This window comes from Asterias rubens, chromosome 2 (assembly GCF_902459465.1).
Source record: "Asterias rubens chromosome 2, eAstRub1.3, whole genome shotgun sequence".
Lineage (NCBI taxonomy): Eukaryota > Metazoa > Echinodermata > Asteroidea > Forcipulatida > Asteriidae > Asterias > Asterias rubens.
In genome coordinates, this window is record NC_047063.1 from 14620288 (window position 1) to 14646582 (window position 26295).

The 26295-nt window shown below is 37.4% G+C and overlaps 2 protein-coding genes across 4 annotated transcripts; one reads left to right on the forward strand and one right to left on the reverse strand.

The window, feature by feature from the left end:
* The first annotated feature begins 582 nt into the window (after positions 1-582).
* On the forward strand, positions 583-16491 carry LOC117303862 (scavenger receptor cysteine-rich domain-containing group B protein-like). Its single transcript, XM_033788259.1, has 8 exons — positions 583-729; positions 2377-2433; positions 3307-3426; positions 4501-4700; positions 5109-5244; positions 6691-7017; positions 7539-7850; positions 16088-16491. The coding sequence occupies exons 1-7, from the start codon at positions 681-683 to the stop codon at positions 7847-7849; spliced, it is 1200 nt and encodes a 399-aa protein (XP_033644150.1). The 5' UTR covers positions 583-680; the 3' UTR covers position 7850; positions 16088-16491.
* On the reverse strand, positions 8322-26183 carry LOC117303839 (vicilin-like seed storage protein At2g18540). Of its 3 annotated transcripts, none has more exons than XM_033788230.1 (25): positions 26084-26183; positions 25750-25791; positions 23793-23876; positions 22854-22913; positions 22494-22541; positions 21876-21923; positions 21338-21391; positions 21138-21199; positions 20446-20506; positions 19593-19646; positions 19122-19177; positions 18508-18568; positions 17581-17634; positions 17116-17165; positions 16498-16558; positions 15791-15825; positions 15125-15185; positions 14789-14842; positions 14227-14283; positions 13855-13889; positions 12787-12811; positions 11238-11288; positions 10328-10375; positions 10041-10103; positions 8322-9695 (listed from the first exon to the last, which is right to left on the reverse strand). In XM_033788230.1, the coding sequence occupies exons 2-25, from the start codon at positions 25757-25759 to the stop codon at positions 9679-9681; spliced, it is 1209 nt and encodes a 402-aa protein (XP_033644121.1). In that variant the 5' UTR covers positions 25760-25791; positions 26084-26183; the 3' UTR covers positions 8322-9678. The 3 variants fall into 3 exon arrangements, with proteins under 3 accessions (XP_033644121.1, XP_033644130.1, XP_033644139.1); XM_033788239.1 differs by having other exon boundaries at positions 26058-26139; XM_033788248.1 differs by lacking the exons at positions 17581-17634; positions 18508-18568; positions 19122-19177 and having other exon boundaries at positions 26084-26182.
* Between the last annotated feature and the right edge of the window lie 112 nt (positions 26184-26295).

A 26295-nucleotide genomic window follows, 5' to 3' on the forward strand; every position in this document is an offset into this window, starting at 1 on the left:
GTGAAATTTAAAAAAAAATTCGTTTTTGTTTCCGTTCTTGCTTTAAAGTAGTAGACGCAATTCATATAAGTAACTATAGTTTTTTTTCCACCAAGTCCCATCGCATGGACCATTCCAATTGTCACTGTTTTATTAGTCTGGTACCGGTTTTAATAAAAGACGCAATAAACCAATCGTGATGATTTTGGTGTTAGACAATAACGAGTGTGGCGTTAGATCAGGGGATCGACCCAATGGGACATTTCTGCACATCATAGAATTGTCATCCTCTAAAGTTTTCCTGATGCTTTTTTTTTTTTAAGGATCCCCCCTTCCCCGTTAAAAAGAACTACAACAGTGGCAATTGCATAGTGCAGAAAAATATTGCGCCCGTGGCCCTTGTCATACAATTCTCACTCACATTTGTTTGGTTCAACATAAAGCCTTTGTAGGAATGGAAACTTTCAATTTAAAGTAAAACCTTGAAACGTCTATCTTCATCAAACAGAGGAACTGACCTGGTCCTTCCGGCCATTGTTTTAGGCTAAACTTTCGTTGGATTCACACTCACTCGTACTTTTGACAGCATGATTTGAAACTCTTTTCTACGTGATCATTGAGTACGATATGTTGTTAGGACAGGACGTGCTCTTTAGTTTGTTCCTGCGATAGCTGAAATTTCAGTCTTATAAATTTTCAAGATGGCTACTGTAGCTCGTTCAATACTGCTGCTAAATTTACTTCTAATTGGTAAGTAAAGGTTTACGTAACTCCTGGAGCATTGATCCATATTAAATACGTATGCATATCAATTGTAAGTGTTCACATACAAATGACTAATGGTATGGCATGGTTTTGAACGAAAACTTTGCTTGAAGAGCTCTTACTGCAGTAACGCTTCTCATATACAAATTTGTTGTTTATTTATTAAAACTGACGTAACCACATTCAACACGAAGTGTTTATAGAAATGCTTCGTGCTATCAAAAGCTGGCTGCTGCGGCTTTTTTTCCAAACTGTATTGCCATTATTGTTAAGAGAGATCTTACCGAACGTATAGTTACTTATAGTTGTTCCTTGCGATGTGCTGGTGTCCTTGAACAAATAAAACAATAATGGGACCCAAAACACCGAAACCCAATCGAGGTTAACATTTTTGAACACGTGGTGCTAATAGTGATCTTGGACGTGCCGGACCATCTTGAGGACCCACCAGAACTGAGCTTGTTTTGGGGAACACTTTACGAACCTACTTTAATTGAATAAATAAGGAAATAAAAGGATAGCGGCGAGCTTTAAACGGCCGTTTAAAACAGGCAGGGTCGTTGCCGTGTGATGGCCCGAGCCGAAGGGGAGGGCCTTTATCACACGGCAACGACCCTGCAAGGTTTTAAACGGCCGTTACAAAACGAGTAACTACTCTTTTATTCACATTCATAAATGCTTTGTTAGAAAAAAGGCGTAATAAAGTAAGAAACTTTGTAAAACTTATCCGTTTCCGACGTGCTTGAGCTCTGTATGTACGACGTCCGTGTGTTCTTGCGCGTTGTTGTCTTGGTGCAAGACGTTCTCATTTCCACACGCAGTGTAGCGCGGCCAACTCACCGACAGCGCCCGTATCGCCCGTAACAAGAAACGTCTTGCACCAAGACTAGCGCGTATAGTATCCGACTACAACCGGTTATAAACAGAGCTCAAGCTGGTCATTATCAAGCGTTTAAACACCCCCACGTGACGCGCTCTCCACTTATAGGAATAGTGAAACTGTCATGAGGTGTTTATGAATAATTGTTTGCCTTTAGTTTTGATCTGTAACCCTGTGATGCCCGCCCTTGTCAGGTTAGATTTGATTTCAAGTCGCGTAAGCGAGCGTGCAATGTGCATGCACTGAACCTACGTATATTCACGTATTTTATGATTGCAGCGAATCCCCAACGGCCGAACATTTCCCATGTCATTCATGACATGTACTTAGATTGTAAAACAAAAAATGGCGAAAGCGTTCCGTCGACCAAGGACGTTTAATTTACCGCAAGGACGGTTTTGCACGGGGGCGGACACAACTGCATGTGCAAATGTGTCCAGGCGGACACAATTGCATTATGCAGCAGCGTCCGGGCGGACACAATTGCATATGTAAAACCGCCCGGCGGACATTATTGCATATACAATAATTACCTCCGGATAGTATTGCAAAGAGGACATAATTGCATGCGACACCGGTCTGCAGCCAGTAGACTACCAGGAAGCGTGGAAAACTCATTTTTAGTCTTGATTTCACACTTTCACAACCTTTCCTGAAGTGAAGTGAGACGTCAATTTGAGGAAATAAATATTGTTGAATATGAAAATGTCACCTTTTGTTTTATGTTTCCTTTTGATCAATCTTATTCACAGGACGCTCTTTGGCCCATACCATCAGCGGTGTTGACTCCAAAGAACCTCTTTACACAGGTAATGATAGCGTAATATTCCATTGCTTGTTTAAAGCCATTGGACCCTTTCGGTACAGAAAAAAAAAAAGTTCACAGATTTACAAATAACTTACAGGGTTTACAGAAGGTAGTTGTGAATACTGCTCTTGAAATATTATTCCATGAAATGCTTTACTTTTTGAGAAAACAGTAAAACAATATAAATTCTCGTTAACGAGAATTACGGATTTATTTTAAACACATGTCATGACATGGCGAAACGCGTCCCATGATCCCATGACACAAGTGTTTTACACAGTGGAACAATAGACCCCGAAAGACAAAGCGAAAGTTAGACCCACCATAGGAAACAACAATAGCAGGACCCCACAAACACCAACCGGGACTCTCCTTTTGTTCCCCTTTTGTTTGTATTTTGTTGTAAACAACTCACAATGGTTTTGTTTACTCTTTCCCCCTATAGGCACTTCACCCGAGTTGAATGTCACACACCCAAAAGGCCGCCCCCCCTCCCCCCCCAAAAAAAAAATAAATAAATAAATAAAATAAATAGTAACTTCATGACATTACAGATATTGGTGACACCCATTGAAACTGCTCTGCTCTAATTGTTGGCATGACAAAACTTACTTTGTAAACGAGCAATGGAGAGCTGTTGACGGTATAACATATCGTGCTCCCTCTGAAGTAACATATTTTCTTGAGAAAGAGGTAAATTCTCACTCAAATAAATGCATCTGGCAGCTAATCAACTTCGATGACCAATGGAGTCAAAATTTTCACAGATTTTCTATTTTATGCATACTGGACAATAAATTACCAAACGTGTCAAGTTATTTTAGTGTCTTCAATTGTCTTTAAATTTGTGAGTGTTTATTTATCCCGAGTTTAGGATTGAGCTGTACAGGTGAACCTTTGGGTATGGAGAGTGGACTAATCCCAGATGATAGTATAACTGCTTCCTCACACATTAGCCGATCTTTCGCTCCGATATATGCCCGACTTAATGTTGGTAAGTCGACCACGAAAACTTATACTCTTTTCACAGTCATTATTCATCAAAACCAGTTTAAAGGAACACGTTGCCTCGTATCGGACGAGTTGGTCTATAAAAGGCGTTTAAAACCGCTTGTTATAAAATGCATATGGTTGGAAAGATGTTTTAAAAGTAGAAATACGATCCACACAAGTATCACTCTCAAAATTGCGTGGTTTCATTTTACGTCGCGAACTAACACGGTCGGCCATTTATGTGACTCCCATAAATGACCGACCGTGTTAGTCGACAAGGTAAAAAGAAAACCGCGCAATTTCGAGGCATATTTGTGTAGATCATTGTATTCTACTTTTACAACATCTTTCTACCCATTATGCATTTTATAACAAACGGTTACAGAACGCTTTTTAAAGACCAACTCGACCGATCCAAGGCAACGTGTTCCTTTAACATCCTTCGGTAATCTGTGGTAATCTTTGGTTTCAGTTGAAATTATCCGACACTGAATAAGTTCTAAAAACAAAACCGCCCCTGAGTTACCTCTCGAACTTCGTTCATAGGCTCTTTTCGAAACCACGGCTTCGACTTTGGATTCGGCTCATCAGGCTATCTTGGCCCCGCGGTTGTTTTGACGATATTATTGCGCGTGCTTTGCGTAAAGCGCCCAGGGCTTCAGACGAGAGAACGGAGCCGAATCTAAAGCCAAAGCCGTGGTTTCGGAAAGGGCCGGAGGAGATCGTGTTGCCATTTTTGAATGCGCGATATAAACCTGGGAAATGAGTGTTTCAGTTGTGTTAGCGCTCAATTTGTTTTTGAATAAGGTCAGGGCCTAAGTTCACTTATTATAGTTTTATAACACAGTTTAAAGGTGCGTGGCTTTAACAAGAAAAAGAATAATTCAATCTTTATTACGAATCTCTTATCAGAAAAAGAGTTGAATTTTATAATCATCAGGCCGAGGGCGGGTGCGGTTTTAAAACGACCCATAAACTTTATTTGCCTACGAATTATAGTACCTTCCTGCAATTTACCAAGATGGGTGTTTACAAGTCTGCCCCTAATGTGACTGTTTCTGTTTTCCAAACAAAGGCGACACATTCTGGATTCCTCAATATACAATTGCCTCTTGGATTCAAGTTGATCTGGGACTGCCAAGTCCCGCTGTCACAGGACTGATAGTACAGGGTCTAAGAGATGCACATGTTACAACTTTCAATGTTCAATACAGCGACGATGGAGGCGCCGAGAGCTGGACTTATTTGGTCGACACCGACGGAGAAACCATACGGGTAAGATACTTCTGCTCAGTTCAGGCGTTGGGTTCATTTCTTCTTAAAGGCACTGGGCAAGTTTTTGTGATTGTCTAAGACCAGTAATCTCACTTGGTGTATCCCAACATCATGCGTAAACAAATTTCTCCATTGGTCATCGAAGTTGCAAGAGAATAATGAAAGAAAAACACCACTGTTGATAAAAAGACTTCCTGGCACACTAGCCTCTACAGTATATTAGAATCTATCTTTAGTTTTTAATTGTATTTTACTTACTATACCCCCGCTATCTTGAAGATGCCAACACACACATGATTCTGAACATGTGGGTGTGGCTACAAAAATCATGTTCAAAAATTTGTGTTGGAAATCAAAACACTGAGCGTGAATACGTCATTTAATCACTGTATTGCTTGTTTATTTCAGTTCGATGGCAATTACAATGGAGAACAAAGGACTGTGAACTTCCCGGTGGTACAGCGGACAAGATTTCTCAGAATCCTGCCCCAAAGTTATAACTTTCAGTCACCTTCACTGAAGTTTGAAGTTCTTGGGTGTCAAGGTATGCTTTTTAGTATGTTTTCAATTTTCACTAATGTTTTCTCTTTTGTCAAAAATAATTAAGATATTAAAGGGTGTATGTAACTTTTGTAGGACAAAAAACACAATGTCCACAGATTTACACTAAACTTACACAATTTGAAGATAATGGTAGTAGAAAGCTTCCCTGAAAACATTACGTGCTGAGGTGCTGTAGTTTTTGGGAAATGAGTAAAACAATGACATGAAAATAATTTTCGTCTCATGAGACGAACATTATTTTAAGCATTTACAAACGTATTTTCATGACATTGTTTTACTCATCTTTCAAAAACTACAGCACCTCAGTAAGTAATATTTGAAGGGAAGCTTTCCACTATCATTATCTTCAAACCCTGTAAGTTTAATGTAAATCTATGGACATTTTGAAAAGGTACCCACATCCTTGAAAGGATTGAATATGTGACAAGAGTACATATATAACAAACGCCACAATAGCAAATTAACACCTTACTTTAAAGACACTTGACACTATTGGTAACTGTCATGTCAAAGACCAGTCTTCTCAACATACGCATAAAATAACAAACCTGTGAAAATTTGAACCAATTGGTCATCGAAGTTGCGAGATAATAATGAAAGAAAAAAAAAACACCATTGTCACACGAAGTTGTGTACTTTCAGATGCTTGATTACGAAACCTCAAATTCTAAATCTTTTTAGACGCTAGGTGGAAGCAGACCTTCAAAATAAATCAATTGTTTTCGGTAATGTGCACATGCCTACACTCTTTAAACAATGGAAATTTACCGGGTAAGTCTGCTGCCACCTAGCATTTCAAAGTCACCGAATTTGACATCTGTTTTCTGTTGTAAGGGTATTTGGATTTCTGAAGTGCTGACTTCCTGTAAAACATTGACGTTTTGCCTCCAAAGAAGTTTTTAAGAAACCTGGGGTTCATTTCACAAAGCGTTAGGACTATTCCTAACTTAGGTCAAGTCCCAGAAGTTATTTTACAGCTCAAGGCTAGTCCTAAGTCGAGATTAAGACTATAGTCTTAACTCTTTGTTAACCCCGTCTAGGTTTTGTTCAATAATAGCAATAAAACATTAAGGCCAACAGGTGTATGCTGCCGTTAGTTGTCTATTTCCGGCAGCCTCGTTTTTACACGTTCAGCCTCACAAACTACGACTCATAATTGCCGCCGAAACACCTGCAAATCAAAACATTTTCTCGTAATCGAAATGGTTTTATAAACAAGAAATGCTTTTACAAAAATAAAGCAATTAAATGCAATGCAACTACTGATCGAAACTTTCTGCAAGTTTGATAATGGTTTGTGTTAATAAACAAAACGATTTATCGCTCAAACCCGCTGGCATTGCTTCGGGTGAAACGAACGTTCTTTGGGGAAACGCACAACTTTGTTTGATATAAAGAACAATTTGATTGTGATAACTATTCACAGTTACTTTTGAAGATGATGGCCTCGTCCGATTAGTGGAAGGTGATGACGAACTTAGTGGTCGAGTCGAGATTGTTCATGAAGGTAGTTGGGGCGCAGTTTGTGATACCAACTGGGACTTCAAGGATGCGACTGCTGTATGCAGGCAGCTCGGATTCGAAGAAGCAAGCAAGGCTAAGATTGGATCATACTTTGGAGCGACAGAACTTCCCATCGTGATGGATCGAGTCAACTGTAAAGGAACGGAGAAACATCTAGCTGACTGTGCATTTGTTTGTATGGGTGAAGTGCAAACCTGTAAAAACACAGCTGGAGTGGTCTGTAAACCAAGTAAGGAATTGCAGATAATTTCTAGTGACAAACTAAGTTTATAAGTAAAGGTTTGCGGCAACACCTTGTAATGATATCTCGTGACGAGTTGGGGTGGTTCTGAAAAGAACCGTTGGTTTCAACTCACGTTGAGTTGAAACCCTAACTCATTTACAGATTATCGTACAAAAGTAAGAGTGCAACAATTGGTTAATGGTCTGACGTTTCGACCCTACCAGAGTCTTTCCCGAAAGCCAAATGTCAACACAATGTTGTGTTGTGTTGTGTAGTCATTTAACCTTCGAGAAAGACTCTGTGTTTTGGCCATTAACAATGCTTTGCATTAATTTATACCATCAGTCCTTTTGATTGGAGCTAATTTGTATTTCCCATCACAGTGTAAAGGATTACATCATATCGTCACACAGGTTTAGCTGATGATGATTTGGCGCACAGTTTATTTTTTACATGAATTTCGAGAAAAACCTTATACCCCAAATATCGACATCGTCATCATTTTTTATATATATATATTCTTTTAGATACTATCCGGTTGGCTGGAGGTGGAAACAAGACAAGGGGACAAGTTGAGCTGTTCAAGAATGACGCATGGGGTGCAATCTGCGATACAGACTGGGATATCATTGATGCTGGGGTCGTCTGTCGACAGCTAGGCTTCTCTGGTGCCAAGGAGGCAAAGTCAGGTTCTTACTTTGGCGAACCAGAGGGCCCTAAGTACATGCAAGGGGTTACATGTAATGGTACTGAGGCCAAGATCACCGACTGCCCGTCGCTTTGCTGGGATGCGCCGAAGTGTAGCAGCACAGAAACTGCTGGAGTTGTCTGTCTTTAAGGTAGGCTACACCTAGTTTTTAAACCTTACACCTTACAGGCATTGGACACCTTTGGTACCATGTCAAAAACCAGTCTCCTCAACTGGTGTATCTCAACATGCATAAAATAGAATAGTGGAAGAAATAACACCTTTGTCGCACACAAGTTGGGTGGTTTCAGATGCTTGAATTCGAGACCTCAGCAGATCTCTCGAACTCAATTCAAATACTTTAATGAGAGTTGACCTCTTTCTCAAAAATTACATTACTTCAAATGTCTTTACCACACTATTGTTTATAATTCAAACCACTCTAACGGCCGATACGGTTCAGCGACACACTTATGACGTGGACAAGGGGTTATAAACAGCTCAGTCGTTGATTACAATCTATAGTGTATTAAAGAACACGAAAATTAAATTCTGTCATGCTCTGTCATCTATAAAGAAACTCTGATGCGACACTGAGAAAACTGAGAAATAGCCAAGGAAATGAGGGTGCTTAAAGATATGTTTTTATTAATGGAATCACATTATTACTACGTCTAATTTGTACTAACTAATATTTCATTTGAATGGGGGTTGAATAGCTACACTACATATTATACAATTCCTGTTTTTAAGTGCATTTTTATATAAAAATAAAACCAACTGCAAAGAGTGGAAGTAACATAGTACAAGCTTTTTTTATCCTGATTATTGAATGGCTCAATATGGTGTCAACCAGCCACCAACAAAGTATAGTACAGCCGGGATTGCAATGCAAACGAGTGGTATCTTGAATATATTTGTTACGCTGCACTTCCTAACATGTTTTTTAACTAATAACTGTTTAGAATAAAACATTCCAATTTCAACATCTGACGTCACACTTCGAGGCCTCTGTGTAGCGCCAGACGGGCGATTAGAACCTGCCACAGTTACAAGCGAGATTCACCTTTGACCTTGCGTGCCATTGTGTGAGTAACTTCAATTGTGAAATTTCTACCTCCATGGTGAAAGCATGGAGGAACGGCTGGTTGGCATCAGATGACCGTGTTTTGAATTAAAAGTCTGAAGTTTTACGTACAGAACTTTAAATGAAAGCTTTCAACTTTGTCGAACAAGTTATCTACTTTTAACTTTAATTGTTGGGCCAGTTACCAGTATTACAAACCATTATCTAGTTATCTACCTGTTATTTTACTCGGTGTTTATTAAAAAGGAAGAATAATCTCGACGAAAATCCGAAAACCCATTAGATATATTTAAATTACTTATAACCTTAAATTTTCTAGATGGCATTTTGACTGATATTTGAAATAAAATTCGCACAATTTGGTGCATGATTCTTTGATGGATCATAATATCGAATACGGACTCCATCGGTTGAGGGGTGCGTGTATTGCAAAGTGGGTACAATGCAAACGAAAGGGTAAACTGTGGTGATTGTAAAATACAAGTATTCTCACTTGGTTTATCCAAACTATAGCATATCTTAACAAACCTGTGAAAATGGCCTAGTTGGTCATCGAAGTTTTCACTTAATTTCATTATTTAATTTCTAGATCTGTTCTTGACCGTCTTTGACTTAAATAATTACTCACATAATTTGTTTACTATTATTATTTTTATTTGTTTACAAAAAAAGTAATAATGTCGATTAAATTGATTGATTAATTAAATTAAAAGCTTGTATGGTCATTATGGATATTTTAAAGCAATGAAAATTAAAGAGATATCTTGCACAAAAAGTGTTCAATAACTGCAACCCCAAATCCTAAAGAATTTCATCAAATCTATCCAAAGTGGGTCTCCACGCTGCCTCCCTCGGAGGTTAAATCGATTTCAGTCTCGTGCCCAAAGCGTAATTACTCTTCTTTTTGAGCTGTGAACAAAAAAACACGCACAATAATACAAGCATGAATCGGTTTGCAGACCTATTCTTTTTCTTAAATTGTTGAATGAAAAAAAACGAAAAAAAAAATCCAAAATAACAGTTATTATTCTTTGTAGACAGTACAACGGGTCCGACAAAAGTGCTTCAATATGTGTATTATTGTACATAAGGTTATAACAACAATAATAAAACGGCGCTCAAATCATTGCTGTAACCAGTTTTGATTCCCTCTTCGGTATCTTTATGACCACACCCATGATGTCAATTTTAACACCCCGGTTTTTGCAGAAGGCCACTCAAACAATGATATGTCAGTGTGTTCTGGAAACTTACCCTCTTCGAGCCTCTCCCGCAGAACTCTAAGCATCTCTTCCTTCATGACGGCTGATAACATCTCTGTAAACATCAATTAACATGTTTGTGGTATAATACCGTTCTTATGCCAATTGTTATAACACTGTTATTATGTAGGGTTTAAACTTTGCACGGTGAAAATTCGTTTAAAGGTTTGCGGTAACACCATGGTAATGATAAATCTCTAAATGAGTTGGGAGTATCTAGAAAGAACCATCGGTTTCAACACAATGCTCAAGGTTATACCGTTTTACTTGTTTGTTTACCTTCTTTCTCTCCTTTTTTCTCCTCGGCAAGAGTTTCATGTTCTAGCTCTGAATAAGGAAAACAAGATTAAAGTTCAGTTTTCAAAGGGAATTGATGTTGAGACAACAATCGGTACTAAATATCCCATTTGGAGAAACCCTTCCCTATTTACAATAATTTCCTTTTTTTGTTCTTTCCCCTTTTTCAGTCACGTTAAAAAAAACTTTCAAAAAGCCCCGGTCACACAGGCCTCGATATTGAGAACGAAAACGAGCACGAAATCGAGAACGTTAAAATGCATGCCCTCGATTGGTTGAATAAGCATGGGCGTATTCTGCATGGAGCAATATTCAACCATAGAATGCGTTCTCTTTGCGTCGTTATCGTTATGTTTGAGCAATTTTGAGAAATTGAGCCTCTTTCTGGCGTTACATACAATACAATACAATACAATATAATTGGTACTCGTTTCTATTGGTTAATGTTAGCTTATTCAAATTCCACTCGTGACCTACAAAAAACATTGAAATAGTACATTTCAAAGACATGGGTCGAACAATAAACAGTTTAGACACGAACTTTGTCAGTTGATGCTGTTAAAAATGGGGGGGGGGGGACACATACAAACGAGGCCTACCACTAGAATACGATACAAGTCGAAATGTTTGGGGCGCGATATAGGGGCCTAATATCGTTATCCTAACATTCATTGATCTTTCAGGTTTAATTTCACTACCAAAATATCATTGGCGGGTTTCTCCGTCAAATGCCTGAAATGAAAGCTTATACTTTTCTCCAAGAGGAAAAAATTACAACAAAATTACAAAAAGTTTAAATCCAGATTCGAGACGTCGAATCTCATGATGAGTGGCCAGTTCCAATAATTATATAATAGCAACATCAAAGACGAAGTATATAATGTTCAGTTACCTTCTTCCATGCGTTTTTGTTCCTCCTCTTGAAGGGTTTTACGTTCGAGTTCTGAGTACAAACAAGGCTTAAAGGTCAACAGAAGACAACTATGGGGGACTTTAGGGAACGCTAGTAAGCAGCAGACTTACCAGGTAAATCCATTGTTTTTTGTAATGTGCGCATTCTCAGAACTACGTAAACAATATAAGTTTACCTTTTTAAGGTACTCTCTTAATGTTAATGTAAAAGAGTGAAAACCCACTCGTTTTGTCCACCATACCACTCTTGCAAAGAGCCAAGTGGCGGACAACTCTTTTTAGAGTGAACGACGGGTACTTTTAACTCGATTGAGAGTAAAGTTCATACCACACTTTCAATCAAAAAGAGTGACAGAGAAAATTGACTTTCACTCTCAACAGTGCGAAACTGACACCCCTTGGAAAAGAGAATGAGTTGTTTACTCTTTTTCATTATGATGGAAAAAATTTGAAATGCATTATTTGGTTTTGGGTGTAATCAGACAAACTTATTACCCAAACCTGTGTCACAGTATTGTGTCTACTATATCTCAAAATGGCTTATTGAGATAATTCGCCCAATTATACATGTACCATGACATGGGGGCAGAGGGTATACATAATGGTCCCACACCGTCTAGTCCATGTTACTTTCCTCTAACGTACAGATAAAGAAGGCCTACCGCATTGCTAAACACCTCTAAGGAACTTCAGACACCCCAGGTCAACAATAAATACAAATATCATTACTAACAAATAATAGCAAAATTTATATAGCGCAAAATCCATCTAAAAACAATGCTTCAGAGCGCTTTACAGAGTAACATTTAAATAAATTCCTTATAGAAAAAGACAAAGTCATTATCAGAAATAACGAAGAAGATATACAAAAAATTTAAAATCAGCAAAAAATTACAAACGAAAATTGACAAGCAATTATAGAATTACGCAATATTTTAAAATGCATCTCCTTGACACATAACGAACACCAGAATGTAACAACAAGCCGCGCTCCGGACGTGACCAACAACTCTCTAGACTTAAAGGCAGTGGACACTATTGGTAATTTTAAGCATAAAACCTTTCTCGGTGACGAGTAATGGGGAGAGGTTGATGGTATAAAACATTGTGAGAAACGGCTCCCTCTGAAGTGCCATAGAGAAAGAAGTAATTTTCCACGAATTTGATTTCGAGACCTCAGATTTAGAACTTGAGGTCTCGAAATCAACCATCTAAACGCACACAGCTTCGTGTGGCATAGGTGTTTTTTTCTTTCATTATTATCTCGCAAGTTCGAAGACCGATTGAGCTAAAATTTTCACAGGTTTGTTATTTAATGCATATGTTGAGATACACCAACTGTGGAGGCTAGTCTTTGACAATTACCAATAGTGTCCACTGCCTTTAAATCAGCATTTGTCTGAACTCTCTTGTTTTACTGCGCTGTTCCGGGGCTTAAATCAGTGTTAGACAAGTAATGTTTCCCTTTGTTGTTTATCTAGGCCTCTTTGATAGGTGAACACAAAAAACACATTAATTAAACAAAATACCTTTGGCACGTTCCTCCTCGGCTTCCTTCAGACATGTCAGATAAAGAGAAAGGGAAATACAGATTTTAAATGTTCAATATTCTTTATGCAAATGTTTTTCTCCCTATGCTCAGGTCAGGCTCATATTGGTTGCTTATCTAATCACAGTAATTGCTCTGTATTTTGTTTCTCCATAAGCCCAACCTTGAAGTATTGTTGTACACCCTTAAAAACTAAAATATTGGCCTCGTGGACTTGACTGAGATGGGGTCATCAGTCGACCCGGAATCTGTCTCAATTTGGCTTCAAAACGGCACAGAATCCGGGTTCTTCTTCTCCTTATTACTATTAATTTATTCGGCATTAAACTTAAGCATACACAGGCAATACAAAACCAGGGTCGTTAAAAACACAAGACAAAACAAGAGTGGTTCACCACTTTTTAACCACTTTCTAGGTCCATCTGACCCCGAAATGAATCAGCCTGAACCGGAAATGGGTCAGAGCCATGAATCCGAGCCAGTTCTAAATATTTAGAGCGAAGTGTAGTGTTTTGATGGCTGAATGTTATTAATAAAAATGTTAAAAGAACGTTACAGAATTGGTAAGAAAAGAAATCGTGAAGATCACAGATTAATTTACACCGTCTAATGACGGTGATAGTAGAAAACATTCCTTTAGGCCTAAATATTTCTGAAAAATATCATATTTAATGATGAGTAGGGATGGCCTTAGCTTTCGATCCAAACCGGACCTTCTTTGATGCGAAATATATAATTCAATTTCGCGTTTTTATAATTTTATTTTTGCATCGAAAATATCATGCAAAATGTGTAATCGGTTTTCCATTTTTTTTCTCGCGACCAAGATGGCCGATCAATCTCAAACTTCTACAGGTTGTCAGTTTATGTATACGGTGGATGACATAAAGTGCCTACACTGCCAGCAACTGTTTTGTTAGCAAAAACAAACTCTGTAATGTCCCTATATAATAATTCGACTTTGAACATGATCAATCAACACAATGTAGGCAGAAGTGTTTAGAAGTCAAAATCTTATGTATGCAATATTTTTTAAATCACAACTGACCTTTTTAAGTGCATCTTCCTCTTCTTCTCTCTTAGCTGAAATGGAATACAATTCAACTATACAATAAATTGTCCTTAAGACTTTAAACATCTCTCAACATCTTGAAGATGATGGTGTGTTTGAAGTATAATACACGATTAGCACTAACCATAATAAATACAATGTAAAGACACGACAAAACAAACAACGAAATTTGATAATTCCCATGGGTTCTCCTCCCTCAGAATATGTCGCTTTACAGAGTGATAGCCGAGTTGGAAAAAATGTGCTTATATAAACTTCGAGTTTTTATCTATAGACACTTTTAAGAGAATTAAATGGGCCGGGCGAATCCAATCTCTGAAATATATAAACATGATGCTACACTCTCACCGATCTCCTCTTGAAGAAGCCTAACCAACTCCTCCTTTAAGGCTGCAACTTCTATTTCTGAAACAAGAACAATATAGTATGTCAAAAATAAAACTTAAAGGGAAGGTATAGACGATGTGACCTGTGACATCATATGTTTACAAAAGAGCCACCAAGCCTAGACTTCCTGCTGGCACGATTTGTACACAGCCTAATGGAAGAAGACATGACATCTTAGATTTTATCGAGATTGCACAGTCCAATTCTTATCAACTTTTGATATGATGAAAGGGGGTACATCTCAAAACTTGTCCAGCTTTTACTTTCATAACTCTTGGATTTATGTGGAAATTATGCACACAAAATGTAAACTTTTACATATGACCTGTGCAATATCTTGCCTGCCAGACTAGCCAAAGCATGTATAAGGTCACACTTGTTGTAAAAAAAGGTCACATGGTCTAGAAGTTTGGAAATCACTCTTAAAATTAATGCCAATTAACTTGGTTAATAGTACATCATCTTTCGATTATTTTGAGAATCATTGCACTTGATGAATTCAAGATTAATTTCATTATAATACCTCCTTCGCGTTTCTTCTCTTCTTCTGCCTCATGAAGAGTTTCAAGCTCAACCGCTGAATAAAAACAGTTGTATAAAATTAGAAAGATTAAAGATGTAATAAATAAAATAATATGTAATTATTTGCAGCGGGGATAAAGAATATAGTACCAATGTGTAAAATGATATTACTACTACTACTAATAATAATAATAATACTACAAACTTCTTAAAATATAAGATAACAAATATAAATAATAGCTTGAATAAAATAAGTTAAAAGTGATGAAACAAAATCCGTCCAGCTAAGCAGCGATATACAATGTTGCTATTTATGCGAGTGTATATTGTTGGCTACCTTGGGCTCGTTTCTCCTCTGCTTCCTTCTGAATGGCCAATTTGCGTTCCTCAATCTCAGCCTTCAACAAAATCATAATTAATACATTATTAAAATATCGACTTATAATAAGGCCTTTAAACGATCAAAGGAACCAGAGCGGTTGTTTGCTTTCCTCGGTGAAACCACTCCGTGTCGGAACGGCGTTGAATAAAGGGAATGGACACTAATTCCTCCAAATAATTGATACCATAAAAGCTTATTATTATTGGAGAGCTGTTTATAGTATAAAACATTGTGCGAAACTCCGAATTGTACCGTAGCTTTTGAGAAAAAGGAAATTTCTCACTTAAATAATACAAGACTTCAGGCCCGAAGCCTTCCTCAGGCATCTGAAAGCCAGAAATGGTGTGTAACAATGGTGTTTTTTCTTTCAATATTCTCCTGCAACTTCGATGAAATTCAGCCAAATTTTTCACAGGTTTGTTGTTTTATGTATAATTCTATGTCTGGATACACCAAGTGAAAAGCTGGTCTTTGACAATTAACAAAAGTGCCAGGTGCCTTTAAACAGGCCTGGAATTGAAAGGTAGCTCCTATGCGATACGAAATATACCATCCAAATAATCCACCAAATAAAATCGAACATCTCTTTATTGCAATCTTTTGACTGATGTGATATCTGACCTTTTTTTTCTCCTCCTCCTTTTCTTCTTCCTGGGCTGAAAATCCAAGAAAATGATTTTTTTAAGTCTTAAAATACTTTTTAAATTAATACAATTGCAAGAAATGGCATTCATTAACAGTGAGGAATAAAAATCTGGGTTTCTCCAGTGTACCCCCCCCCCCTCCCCACCCAAACCTGCCCTTCTGGCTCTCTGTTCTTTTTTCTCTCCAGCGCTTTGCATCCTCTGGTAAAAGGCGCTATATAAATGTCATGTTTATTATCAGAATGTTTAGCTTCTTCTCGTTTCTCCTCCGTAGCTTGGACTTCTACCCTCTCATCACCTGATCAGAATTAAAGACAAAGTAAACCATGGAAAAGGATCAATTAACTTTTCAACTACAGATTAAAACAAGTTTGTTTTTCAATTTGCTTGATATTATGTGAAGCAGCACGATCAACTCCCGGAGAGAACTTCAGCAAAAGTGTTTGTGACAGAGGAGATATTTCAAGTTTGAATAAAGAATTTCCTCCGTGTTTTTTTTTTTTTTTTGTAATCAAATTGTTCGAGAATTTGCTGAGCAGAAAAAAACTCCAGCAAAACTAACATCGAGTTCGACCGGATAAACCTTTCTACTCAAGCTAGCTGGATCCGTATAGCTGGTATCAATAACCAGCTAAGCAGCGATATGCAATGTTGCTATTTATGTGAGTTTGTATTGTTGGCTACCTTGGGCTCGATTCTCCTCTGCTTCCTTCTGAATGGCCAATCGGCGTTCCTCAATCTCAGCCTTCAACAAAATCATAATACAAACAATGAATAAATTAACAATAATCTAAGTGACGATGACTAGGGCAAGCTAGTCGAAACGTCGAGACCAATTAAAAACTCACTCCGTGGTAGTGAAGTTAAATACGATCCTCTCTAAGCTAAAGTAGTAGTCCCAGTCGACGTTCCATCTTCAACATAAGGTAAAAAGCAGGACAGTTCTTTTCAGAACTGAGAAGTCTCCCGAACTCCAAAAATCTACTCCGCGGTAATATAATATATAGCAAGACAGTTCTCTAAAGAACAACATTTAGCTGGCAAGTAAACACATACATGGTATTACCGCAAACCAAATATACATGTTTATTGATACATCACCATGCAATGCCTCAAATTCCATAAACATTATCGAGTTATGTGATAAATAAAACACGAATAGAAAACAAACGAATGAACGAGTTGTTTACGTTTATATCACACAACAACTTATTTTGCTTCCATTTCATTGAAATTTATCTTTAATAATATCCACCGTGTCATTACTGGAATTCCTTTGACTGATGTGATTTAGGAACTGACCTTTTCCTCCTCCTCCTCCTCCTCTTCGTCTCCTTGGTCCTCTTTCTTGGCTAAAAACGCAAACAAATACTATCATAGATTTCGAGGGAATAAATTTGCATCATCTAATTTACAACCCAGTTCAATTAGTCAGTCACTTGGGGTCAATTTCACAATGAATTTCCTAGAAAATAAGGCTAGTCGTAAGTTAGAATCATCCCCTGGTATTCGTCAATGCGTATGAGGGAACACAAAATGGCTTCTCAACTTCCTCAATGTACGGCTTTGGCTAAAAGTAAATCAATTACTGCAAAGTATTCCCGCTACAATATTTCTTTCACTCTGTAGCATGTTGTGCAGCTTTTTTGTAAATTTTACGAAAAGAGTCTCTTAAAAATAATGAGAAGTTTTACTGTGTTTGTGTTGTCAAGAACTATCGCAGAATGTAATTCCAAGTTTAAAAACGAAGACAAATATTATTCTCACCGAGTTTTTCTTCCAGTAATCTGACCAGCTCTTCCTTTAGCGACGCACGTTCGTCTGTGAATTATCAAGATGTGTATTAAAAACGTCACCCTACAGATTAAAAAAGTGTTTCTTCAATTTGCTTGATATAGATGAAGTCACAAACTCCCGTAGAGAACTTCGACATAGCTGCCCGAGTGTTAAAGTTGTGGCAGAGGAGTTGTTTTAAGAGCAACTATAAATATAAATATGAATAGTAAACTTGCGGGTACAACCATGAATAAAATCTCTTTTGAAGGAGTGTTGACTCTGAAAAGTACCGGTTTGGTCTCGACGATTTGAACAGTATACTCTGCTCGTCTTCAGGAGGATAGTTGTTTTAGTTAAGTTTGAATGAAAGTTTTTTCCGTGAACAAAAAATGTTTGTTCGAGAATTTGCTGAAAAAAACAATAACAACTCCAGCAAAACTAAGAGTTCGACTGGATAAACCTTTCTACTCAAGCCGTCGATTTCACCAAACTCTTCCTAAAGTAGGATTAATCTTAGTTCTTAAAACGAGTTAATTTCCGGTCATAGACGTTAAGACGATATAAACCCGCCCTAAGTTAGGACGAGTTACTCGTTCTAACTCCAGATAGGGTTAATCCTACAGCCTTTCGCAAAATTCGGCTGCTTGTCTTTGAAGGTGAAAGCCCATTCTTCGTGAAGAAAGTTAACCATTAGCTAAGACATTCCATATGCATATACCAAGCACAGCTACAGATTGTGATAAGCAGACAAAAAAAGAACTTTTAGCAAAAGTAGCATCATGTTTGAACAGTACGTCCTTAGTTATAGCTGGTATCAATAACCAGCTAAGCAGCGATATGCAATATAGCTGGTATCAATAACCAGCTAAGCAGCGATATGCAATGTTGCTATTTATGCGAGCTTGTGTTGTTGGCTACCTTGGGCTCGTTTCTCCTCTGCTTCCTTCTGAATGGCCAATCGGCGTTCCTCAAGCTCAGCCTTCAAGAAAATCATAATACAAACAATAAATAAATTAATAATTATCTAGTCTCCTGACGATGACTAGGACAAGCTAGTCGAAACGTCGAGACCAACTAAAAACTTACTCCGTGGTAGTGAAGTTAAATACGATCCTCTATGAGCTGAATTAGTAGTTCCAGCCAATGGTCTACCTTCACCCAAGGTAAGAAGCAGGACAGTTCTTTTCAGAACTGAGAAGTCTCCCGAAATCCAAAAATCTACATCGCGGTAATATAATATAGAGCAAGATAGTTCTCTTAAGAACAACATTTAGCTGGCAAGTAAATACATACATGGTGTTACCGCAAACATACATGTATATTTATACCTCACCATGCAATGCCTCAAATTCCATAAACATTATCGAGTAAGTGATAAATAAAACACAAATAAAAAACAAACAAATGACCAGATGTTTACGTTTATATCACACAACAACTTATTTTACTTCCATTTAATTTAAATTGATCTTTAATAAAATCCAACGTGTCATTACTGGAATTCCTTTGACTGATGTGATTTAGGAACTGACCTTTTCCTCCTCCTCCTCCTCATCATCATCTTCGTCTCCTTGGTCCTCTTTCTTGGCTAAAAACGCAAACAAATACTATCATGGATTTCGAGGGAATAAAATTGCATCATCTAATTTACAACCCAATTCAATTAGTCAGTCACTTGGGGTAAATTTCACAATGAATTTCCTAGAAAATAAGGCTAGTCGTAAGTTAGAATCATCCCCTGGTATTCGTCAATGCGTATGAGGGAACACAAAATGGCTTCTCAACTTCCTCAATGTACGGCTCTGGCTAAAAGTAAATCAATTACTGCAAAGTATTCTCGCTACAATATTTCTTTCATTCTGTAGCATGTTGTGAGGCTTTTTTGTAAATTTTACGAAAAGAGTCTCTTAAAAATAATGAGAAGTTTTACTGTGTTTGTGTTTTCAAGAACTATCGCAGAATGTAATTCCAAGTTTAAAAACGAAGACAAATATTATTCTCACCGAGTTTTTCTTCCAGTAATCTGACCAGCTCTTCCTTTAGCGATGCACGTTCTTCTGTGAATTATCAAGATGTGTATTAAAAACGTCACCCTACAGATTAAAAAAGTGTTTCTTCAATTTGCTTGATACAGATGAAGTCATCAACTCCCGTAGAGAACTTCGACGGCCGGCAGGGGAGTTGTTTTAAGAGCAACTATAAATATAAATATGAATAGTAAACTTGCGGGTACAACCATGAGTAAAATCCGTTTTGAAGGAGTGGTGGCTCTGAAAAGAGCCGGTTTGGTCTCGACGTTTTGAACAGTAAACTCTGTACGTCTTCAGAAGGATAGTTATTTTAAGTTTGAATGAAGAATTTCCTCCGTGAATTCTTTTTTCTTCGAAAATTTGCTGAAAAAACAACAACTCCAGCAAAACTAACACAGAGTTCGACTGGATAAAACTTTCTACTCAAGCCGTCGATTTCACCAAACTCTTCCTAACTTGGGATTAATCTTAGTATTTAAAATGAGTTAATTTCCGTATTCATAGACGTTAGGACGATATAAACCCATCCTAAATAGGACGAGTTACTCGTTCTAACTCGAGATAGGGTTAATCTTAGCCTTTCGTGAATTCGGCTGCCTGTCTTTGAAGGTGAAAGCCCATGAAGAAAGTTAACCAACTAAACAGGGCATTCCATAATGTATATACCAAGCACAGCTATAGATTGTGATAAGCAGACAAACAAACTCTTAGCAAAAGTAACATCCTGTTGGACCGGTACGTCCTTAGTCATATATAGTTGGATCAATAACCAGGTAAGCAGCGATATGCAATGTTGCTATTTATGCGAGTTTGTATTGTTGGCTACCTTGGGCTCGATTCTCCTCTGCTTCCTTCTGAATGGCCAATCGGCGTTCCTCAAGCTCAGCCTTCAAGAAAATCATAATAATACAAACAATAAATAAATTAACAATACTCTAGTCTCCTGACGATGACTAGGACAAGCTAGTCGAAACGTCGAGACCAATTAAAAACTCACTCCGTGGTAGTGAAGTTAAATACGATCCTCTCTAAGCTAAAGTAGTATGTTCTATCTTCAACATAAGGTAAAAAGAAGGACAGTTCTTTTCAGAACTGAGAAGTCTCCCGAATTCCAAAAATCTACTCCGCGGTAATATAATATATAGCAAAATAGTTCTCTAAAGAACAACATTTAGCTGGCAAGTAAACAAATACATGGTATTACCGCAAACCAAATATACATGTTTATTGATACATCACCATGCAATGCCTCAAATCCCACACACATTATCGAGTGATAAATAAAACACGAATAGAAAACCAACAAATGAACGAGATGTTTACGTTTGTATCACTAGGAAAGTTGAAAGAATACCATTTTTGTTTACTGTTCTTCTAAGTGCTGAAGACAGTATCTTTAAGTTAATAAATTAATTCCACAACAACTTATTTTACTTCCATTTAATTTAAATTGATCTTTAATAATATCCACCGTGTCATAACTGTAATTTCTTTGACTGGTGTGACTTAGGAACTGACCTTTTCCTCCTCCTCCTCCTTCAACTCATCCTCCTCCTTCTTCCATTCTTCCCCTTTCTTGGCTAAAAACGCAAAAAATACCATCATGAGTTTTGAGTGAATGAAATTGCATCATCTTATAATTTATATTCTTTAATATTAGGCCGTGTCCGAAATGTATTCCCAAGTTTTAAAAACAAAGACAAACATAATATTCTCACCGAGTTTTTCTTTCAGTACTCTGACCAGCTCTTCCTTCAGGGATGCAAGTTCTTCTGTGAATTATCAAGATATAAATAAAACATAAACCCATGTCTAAGGTCAAGCAGGCCGTAAACACCTTTGTATTTATTTATTTATTTTGAAAATTACTGATGAAAAACCAACAAAACAACGACAAGATACTTTTTGATTTCTTGTTGGAAAGCCGAGTTACAAATTTAAACTTTATCTGGAAAGTAATACATACCCTTGAGCCCGGTTCATTCTTCCTGCGAACGCAAATGCGATACGAACTTTGACGTCACAAGTTCGATACGAATAATTCACATCAGTTGACTTTTTGGGCAACTCCTGCAAAACAATCGCTACAAAAAAAATCGCTACAAAACAGCCCTGTGACGTCAACATTTTTATCGCATTTGCCTTTGCACTTGCAGGAAGTATGAACACAAAATTAATAGGGCTTTACTGTTGACTATAGCCTTTTGTATACATGCTAAGTTAATCACTATCGTGCCTTTGCATCAGGACGTTTACCTTCTTTTCGTTTCTCCTCCGTTGTTTTCAGTTCTCCACCCTCTTCTCCTGATCAGAATAAAGACAATTAATTAAAAATCATCCAAGAACAACGAATGTACAAACTGAATACCCACTAGGGAAGGTGCTTTTTCAACATTGTGCATCACGATAAACTTGACGGCGAGTGTATGGTTAAAGTCGGTGGACACTATTGGTAATTGTCAAAGACTAGCCCTCACAGTTGGTGTATCTTAACACATGCATAAAATAACAAACCTGTGAAAATTTGAGCTCAATCGGTCATCGAACTTGCGAGATAATAATAAAAGAAAAAACACCCTAGTCACACAAAGTTGTGTGCGTTTAGATGGTTGATTTCGAGACCTCAAGTTCTAAATCTGAGGTCTCGAAATCAAATTCGTGGAAAATTACATCTTTCTTGAAAACTATGGCATTTCAGAGGGAGCCGTTTCTCACAATGTTTTATACCATCAACCTCTCCCCATTACTCGTCACCAGGAAAGGTTTTATGCTAATTGTTATTTTGAGTAGTTACCAATAGTGTCCACTGCCTTTAAAACCAAAATGAGGATCAATACTGTTTGGTGATATCGTTCTAGGTTGGTTTCCACTTACCCATCCAGCGTCTCTCTTCATCACCATAACCACCCCGTTCTTTCTCACCTAGTTTGAAAAAACCCCACCACGAATTAATGTAATATTATTACTTAGACTTAATCGATTACAAGTATTTTACAAACTTTATACTCTTTACCAAAGGGTATCATAATTTATATAAAGCACGTTAGATGGAACAGTTGCCCACTGTCAACTTGTTCTAGAAACAAAAATGCTAATTAGAACATCATACTGTGTGTGTCCATTAAAAAAAACATCAATATAAAGGATATCATTTTCAGTTTAAAACTGACCGGCCTGAAAACAAAATACAGAAAACGAGATAATATTTGCGACTCTATTTATTCAAAACACTACCTTCCAACTTCTGAGATAGTAATCCGATCTCTCTTTCTTCTTCTCTTGGTTGGGGACGACCTGTAACATAAATGAATTGGTACGATAGTCATCCTATACTTGCATATGAGAACCTGCATTCTCGGGAAAGACGCGGGAAAAACAACATTTCGAGCCCCACGCACTCGGTGGTCGCGTCTGACATTATAAACTTACTTGGTATTAACGAGCAATGGAGAGCTGTTGATAGCATAAAACATTGTGAGAAACGGTTTCCTTTGAAGTAACGTACTTTTTGAGACAGAGGTAGTTATCTCACTCAAATAATAAAAGACCTCGGCAGGCATCTAAAAGCACACAAGTTCGATGACCAATGGAGCCCAAACTCTCACAGGATTGAGAATACTGGTCTTTGACAATTACCAATAGTGTCCAGTGTCTTTAATCTTAGTACTTAAAACGAGTGAGACAGGGACAGGTACACAAAAATGATCACGAAGCATCAGAACCAAAAGAACCAACGACCCAACCGGGAGTCGAACCAGGGCTACATTGGTAAGTGGCAAGCGCTTCAGCATGCACTAATTCCATCTGGCCCAATTTCATCAGAGGTCTGCTAAGCAAATTTCCAATCGTTAAGCCAAAATGCTCAACAATCAACGACAGTCAATTCAACACTGCACCTTAAAGTCAGTCAATTTGTCTGGTTTTGGAGTAAGTTTGTACACCTCTTCAGCATTTTGTTTGGGGTTGATGATCAGTATACTTTATTCAAACTTAAAACAACTCTTCATTTCATAAACATTCTAAAGAGCCATAACAGCAAAGCAAAGCATAAAGTTGACCGACATAACACATAATACAGAGTTAACCTTGACACAATAATTGTGTTTGAAGGAGTCCCATTTTTGTGTGGAATTTCAGAATAGAATCATTTTAGTATAATATATCCGTACTTACCTAAAGTCATCGAGTTGGCCAACCCGAGACATACAGTAAGCACAATCAAGAGTTGCATTGTTGTGTTTTCTTGTACTTTGTTTTCTGCAAATTGAATAATGGCAGATTTCTTACTGGAAACAATACTACACTTTGAAAAGTAGATAAGTACTGTGAAACACTGGTTGTTGTTCTTTTTTTATGGGAGTTAAGATTTACGAATTTCATGTTCAGGTTTTCAAAACTCACATACACAAAATTTCAATTATTTTGCTCTAAATTGCTCCAAGCTGGCTGTAAAAATTTCCTCGTGTGACAAAATATTTAAAAATTACTTATAAAACGCAACAAAGAAAGAACAGTAATCAATTAAGACTAATAAAAACAATTTAAACTGCACCAGCAGAACAACATTCTTCAGACGACCATAATAGTTAAAATATTTTCGCAAAAGATTTACAAAGATTTTTTTATGTATGGGGCACATTAGCTGTTCAAAAATGCCGTGGGCGTATTATTGAAATTCTGGCAATTCTTCACTACTGCAACTGAATGTCCACGTCAATGATTGTCACAAACAGCTGACTGTGGTAAAATAATCGCATATCATGGCTGAGAGGACTAAACAGCTTGAATAAATATTTATTTGATTTTTGAAACAACTCATACGTATCCTTGGTGGAATATGTTATGGTCCATTACCTTGTGTCTACATAGGCCTACTGTGAGTTTTTTTCTTTTTTATTCGTACAACAACACAAATACAATACATTTCAAGTAAGTAAAGAAACTTATAACAACTAAAAAGTACAAACTGGGGGTAAAACCCTTCTGTAGTGGGGCGCCCAAAATGCTTGATTAAATTCCTAATTTAGCGTACTGAGGTATGAACGAAAATTATAGCATCCCTAAACAAAACACATTAAATTTATAGCCAGTGAAAAAGAATAATGAAATACATGAACTTTCTGAGAGTCCTAAGCTTCACTAAGTATTTTGATAATTCTGTGATAGCTCTCTGAGTTTTCCTCCTACGTCTACAAATGAAACGTTTTCCATTTGTTTTTTTTTTTGGGGGGGGGGGGGGGGTAAGTAAGCCTACAGTGCAATTAAAGACAAAGGACACTATTAGTGGTTTTCAACGACCAGTCTTCTGACCTGGTGTATCTCAACATAATATGCATAAAAATAACAAACCTGTGAAAATTTGAGCTCATTTGGTTGTCGAAGTTACGAGATAATTCTGAAAGAAAAAAAACACCCTTGTCACCAAAGGTGTGTGCTTTCAGATGCTTGATTTCGAGACCTCAAAATCTAATTCTGAGGTCTCGAAATAAAATTCGTGGAAAATTACTTATTTCTCGAAAACTACGTTACTTCAGAGGGAGCCGCTCCTCATAATGTTTTATACTATCGACAGCTTTCATTACTCGTTACCAAGTAAGGTTTTATGCTAATAAATATGTTGAGTATAATTACCAATTAGTGTTCACTGCTTTTAAGTTCGCTTTTCTGAGAGTCCTTGGTTGCAAAACCAGAATAAATGACCAGAAATAAATGTAGTTACTTAGTCTTAAAGCCATTATACACTTTCGGTAAACAGTATTGCCAAGTCCCACACTTTGTGTATCACAACTTAATAACAAACCTGTGAAAATTTAGGCTCAATCGGTCATCGGAGTCGGGAGAAAATAACGGGAAAACCCACCCATTTCGCCGTGCCATGACATGTGTTTAATAAATCCGTAATTCTTGCTAACGAGAATTGATATTGTTTTAATGTTTTCTCAAAGGTAAAGCATTTCATTGAACAATATTTCAAGAGAAGTCTTTCACCATTACCTTCTGTAAACCCTGTAAATTATTTGTAAATCTGTGAACTTGTTTTTCTGTACCGAAAGTGTATAATGGCTTTAAGTGCTTCGCATAGGATCGGCCCTATTCTCGTATACAAAACATTTGTTGTCAATTTGCTTACCCGTTTGCATAAAAACTCAGATTGCTTGCGGTGATCCTCTCCCTGATAAAAACAAAGCAAAAGTTGTCATCAATGCACAATTATTGGAATGAAGTAGGACACTTTTACGACCTTTTTTTTCAACTCGATCCAAACACAGGTTCAATGACAACACTTCAAAGACTAGTTAAACCAGTTGGCCACAAAAATGCTCTCCGAAAACACTCTCAAATAATATAAATATAATTTGATCAGAACCTATAATATTGGAAGTCTTTTGGGAAATGTGTAATAGTAAAGCAAGTTTGAAATGGTTGTCTAACTCGTACTTATGAATCGATGTGAAGTAACTAACCGTTCATGTACAGGAAACGCCAACAACTGCACCCACACACGTAAACCTTTGCTCTTATATTCCACTCCCACTGAAGGTTCTTGGTACTTGCTTCCTACACGCCTCACTGACTTCGGAACAATCAACCAACAAAAATCAGGGCTTCGTTTGCATGACCACAAAACAGAAAGAATATGTTTATTGTTAAACCATTTGTGGGCTGTTTCTGAAGG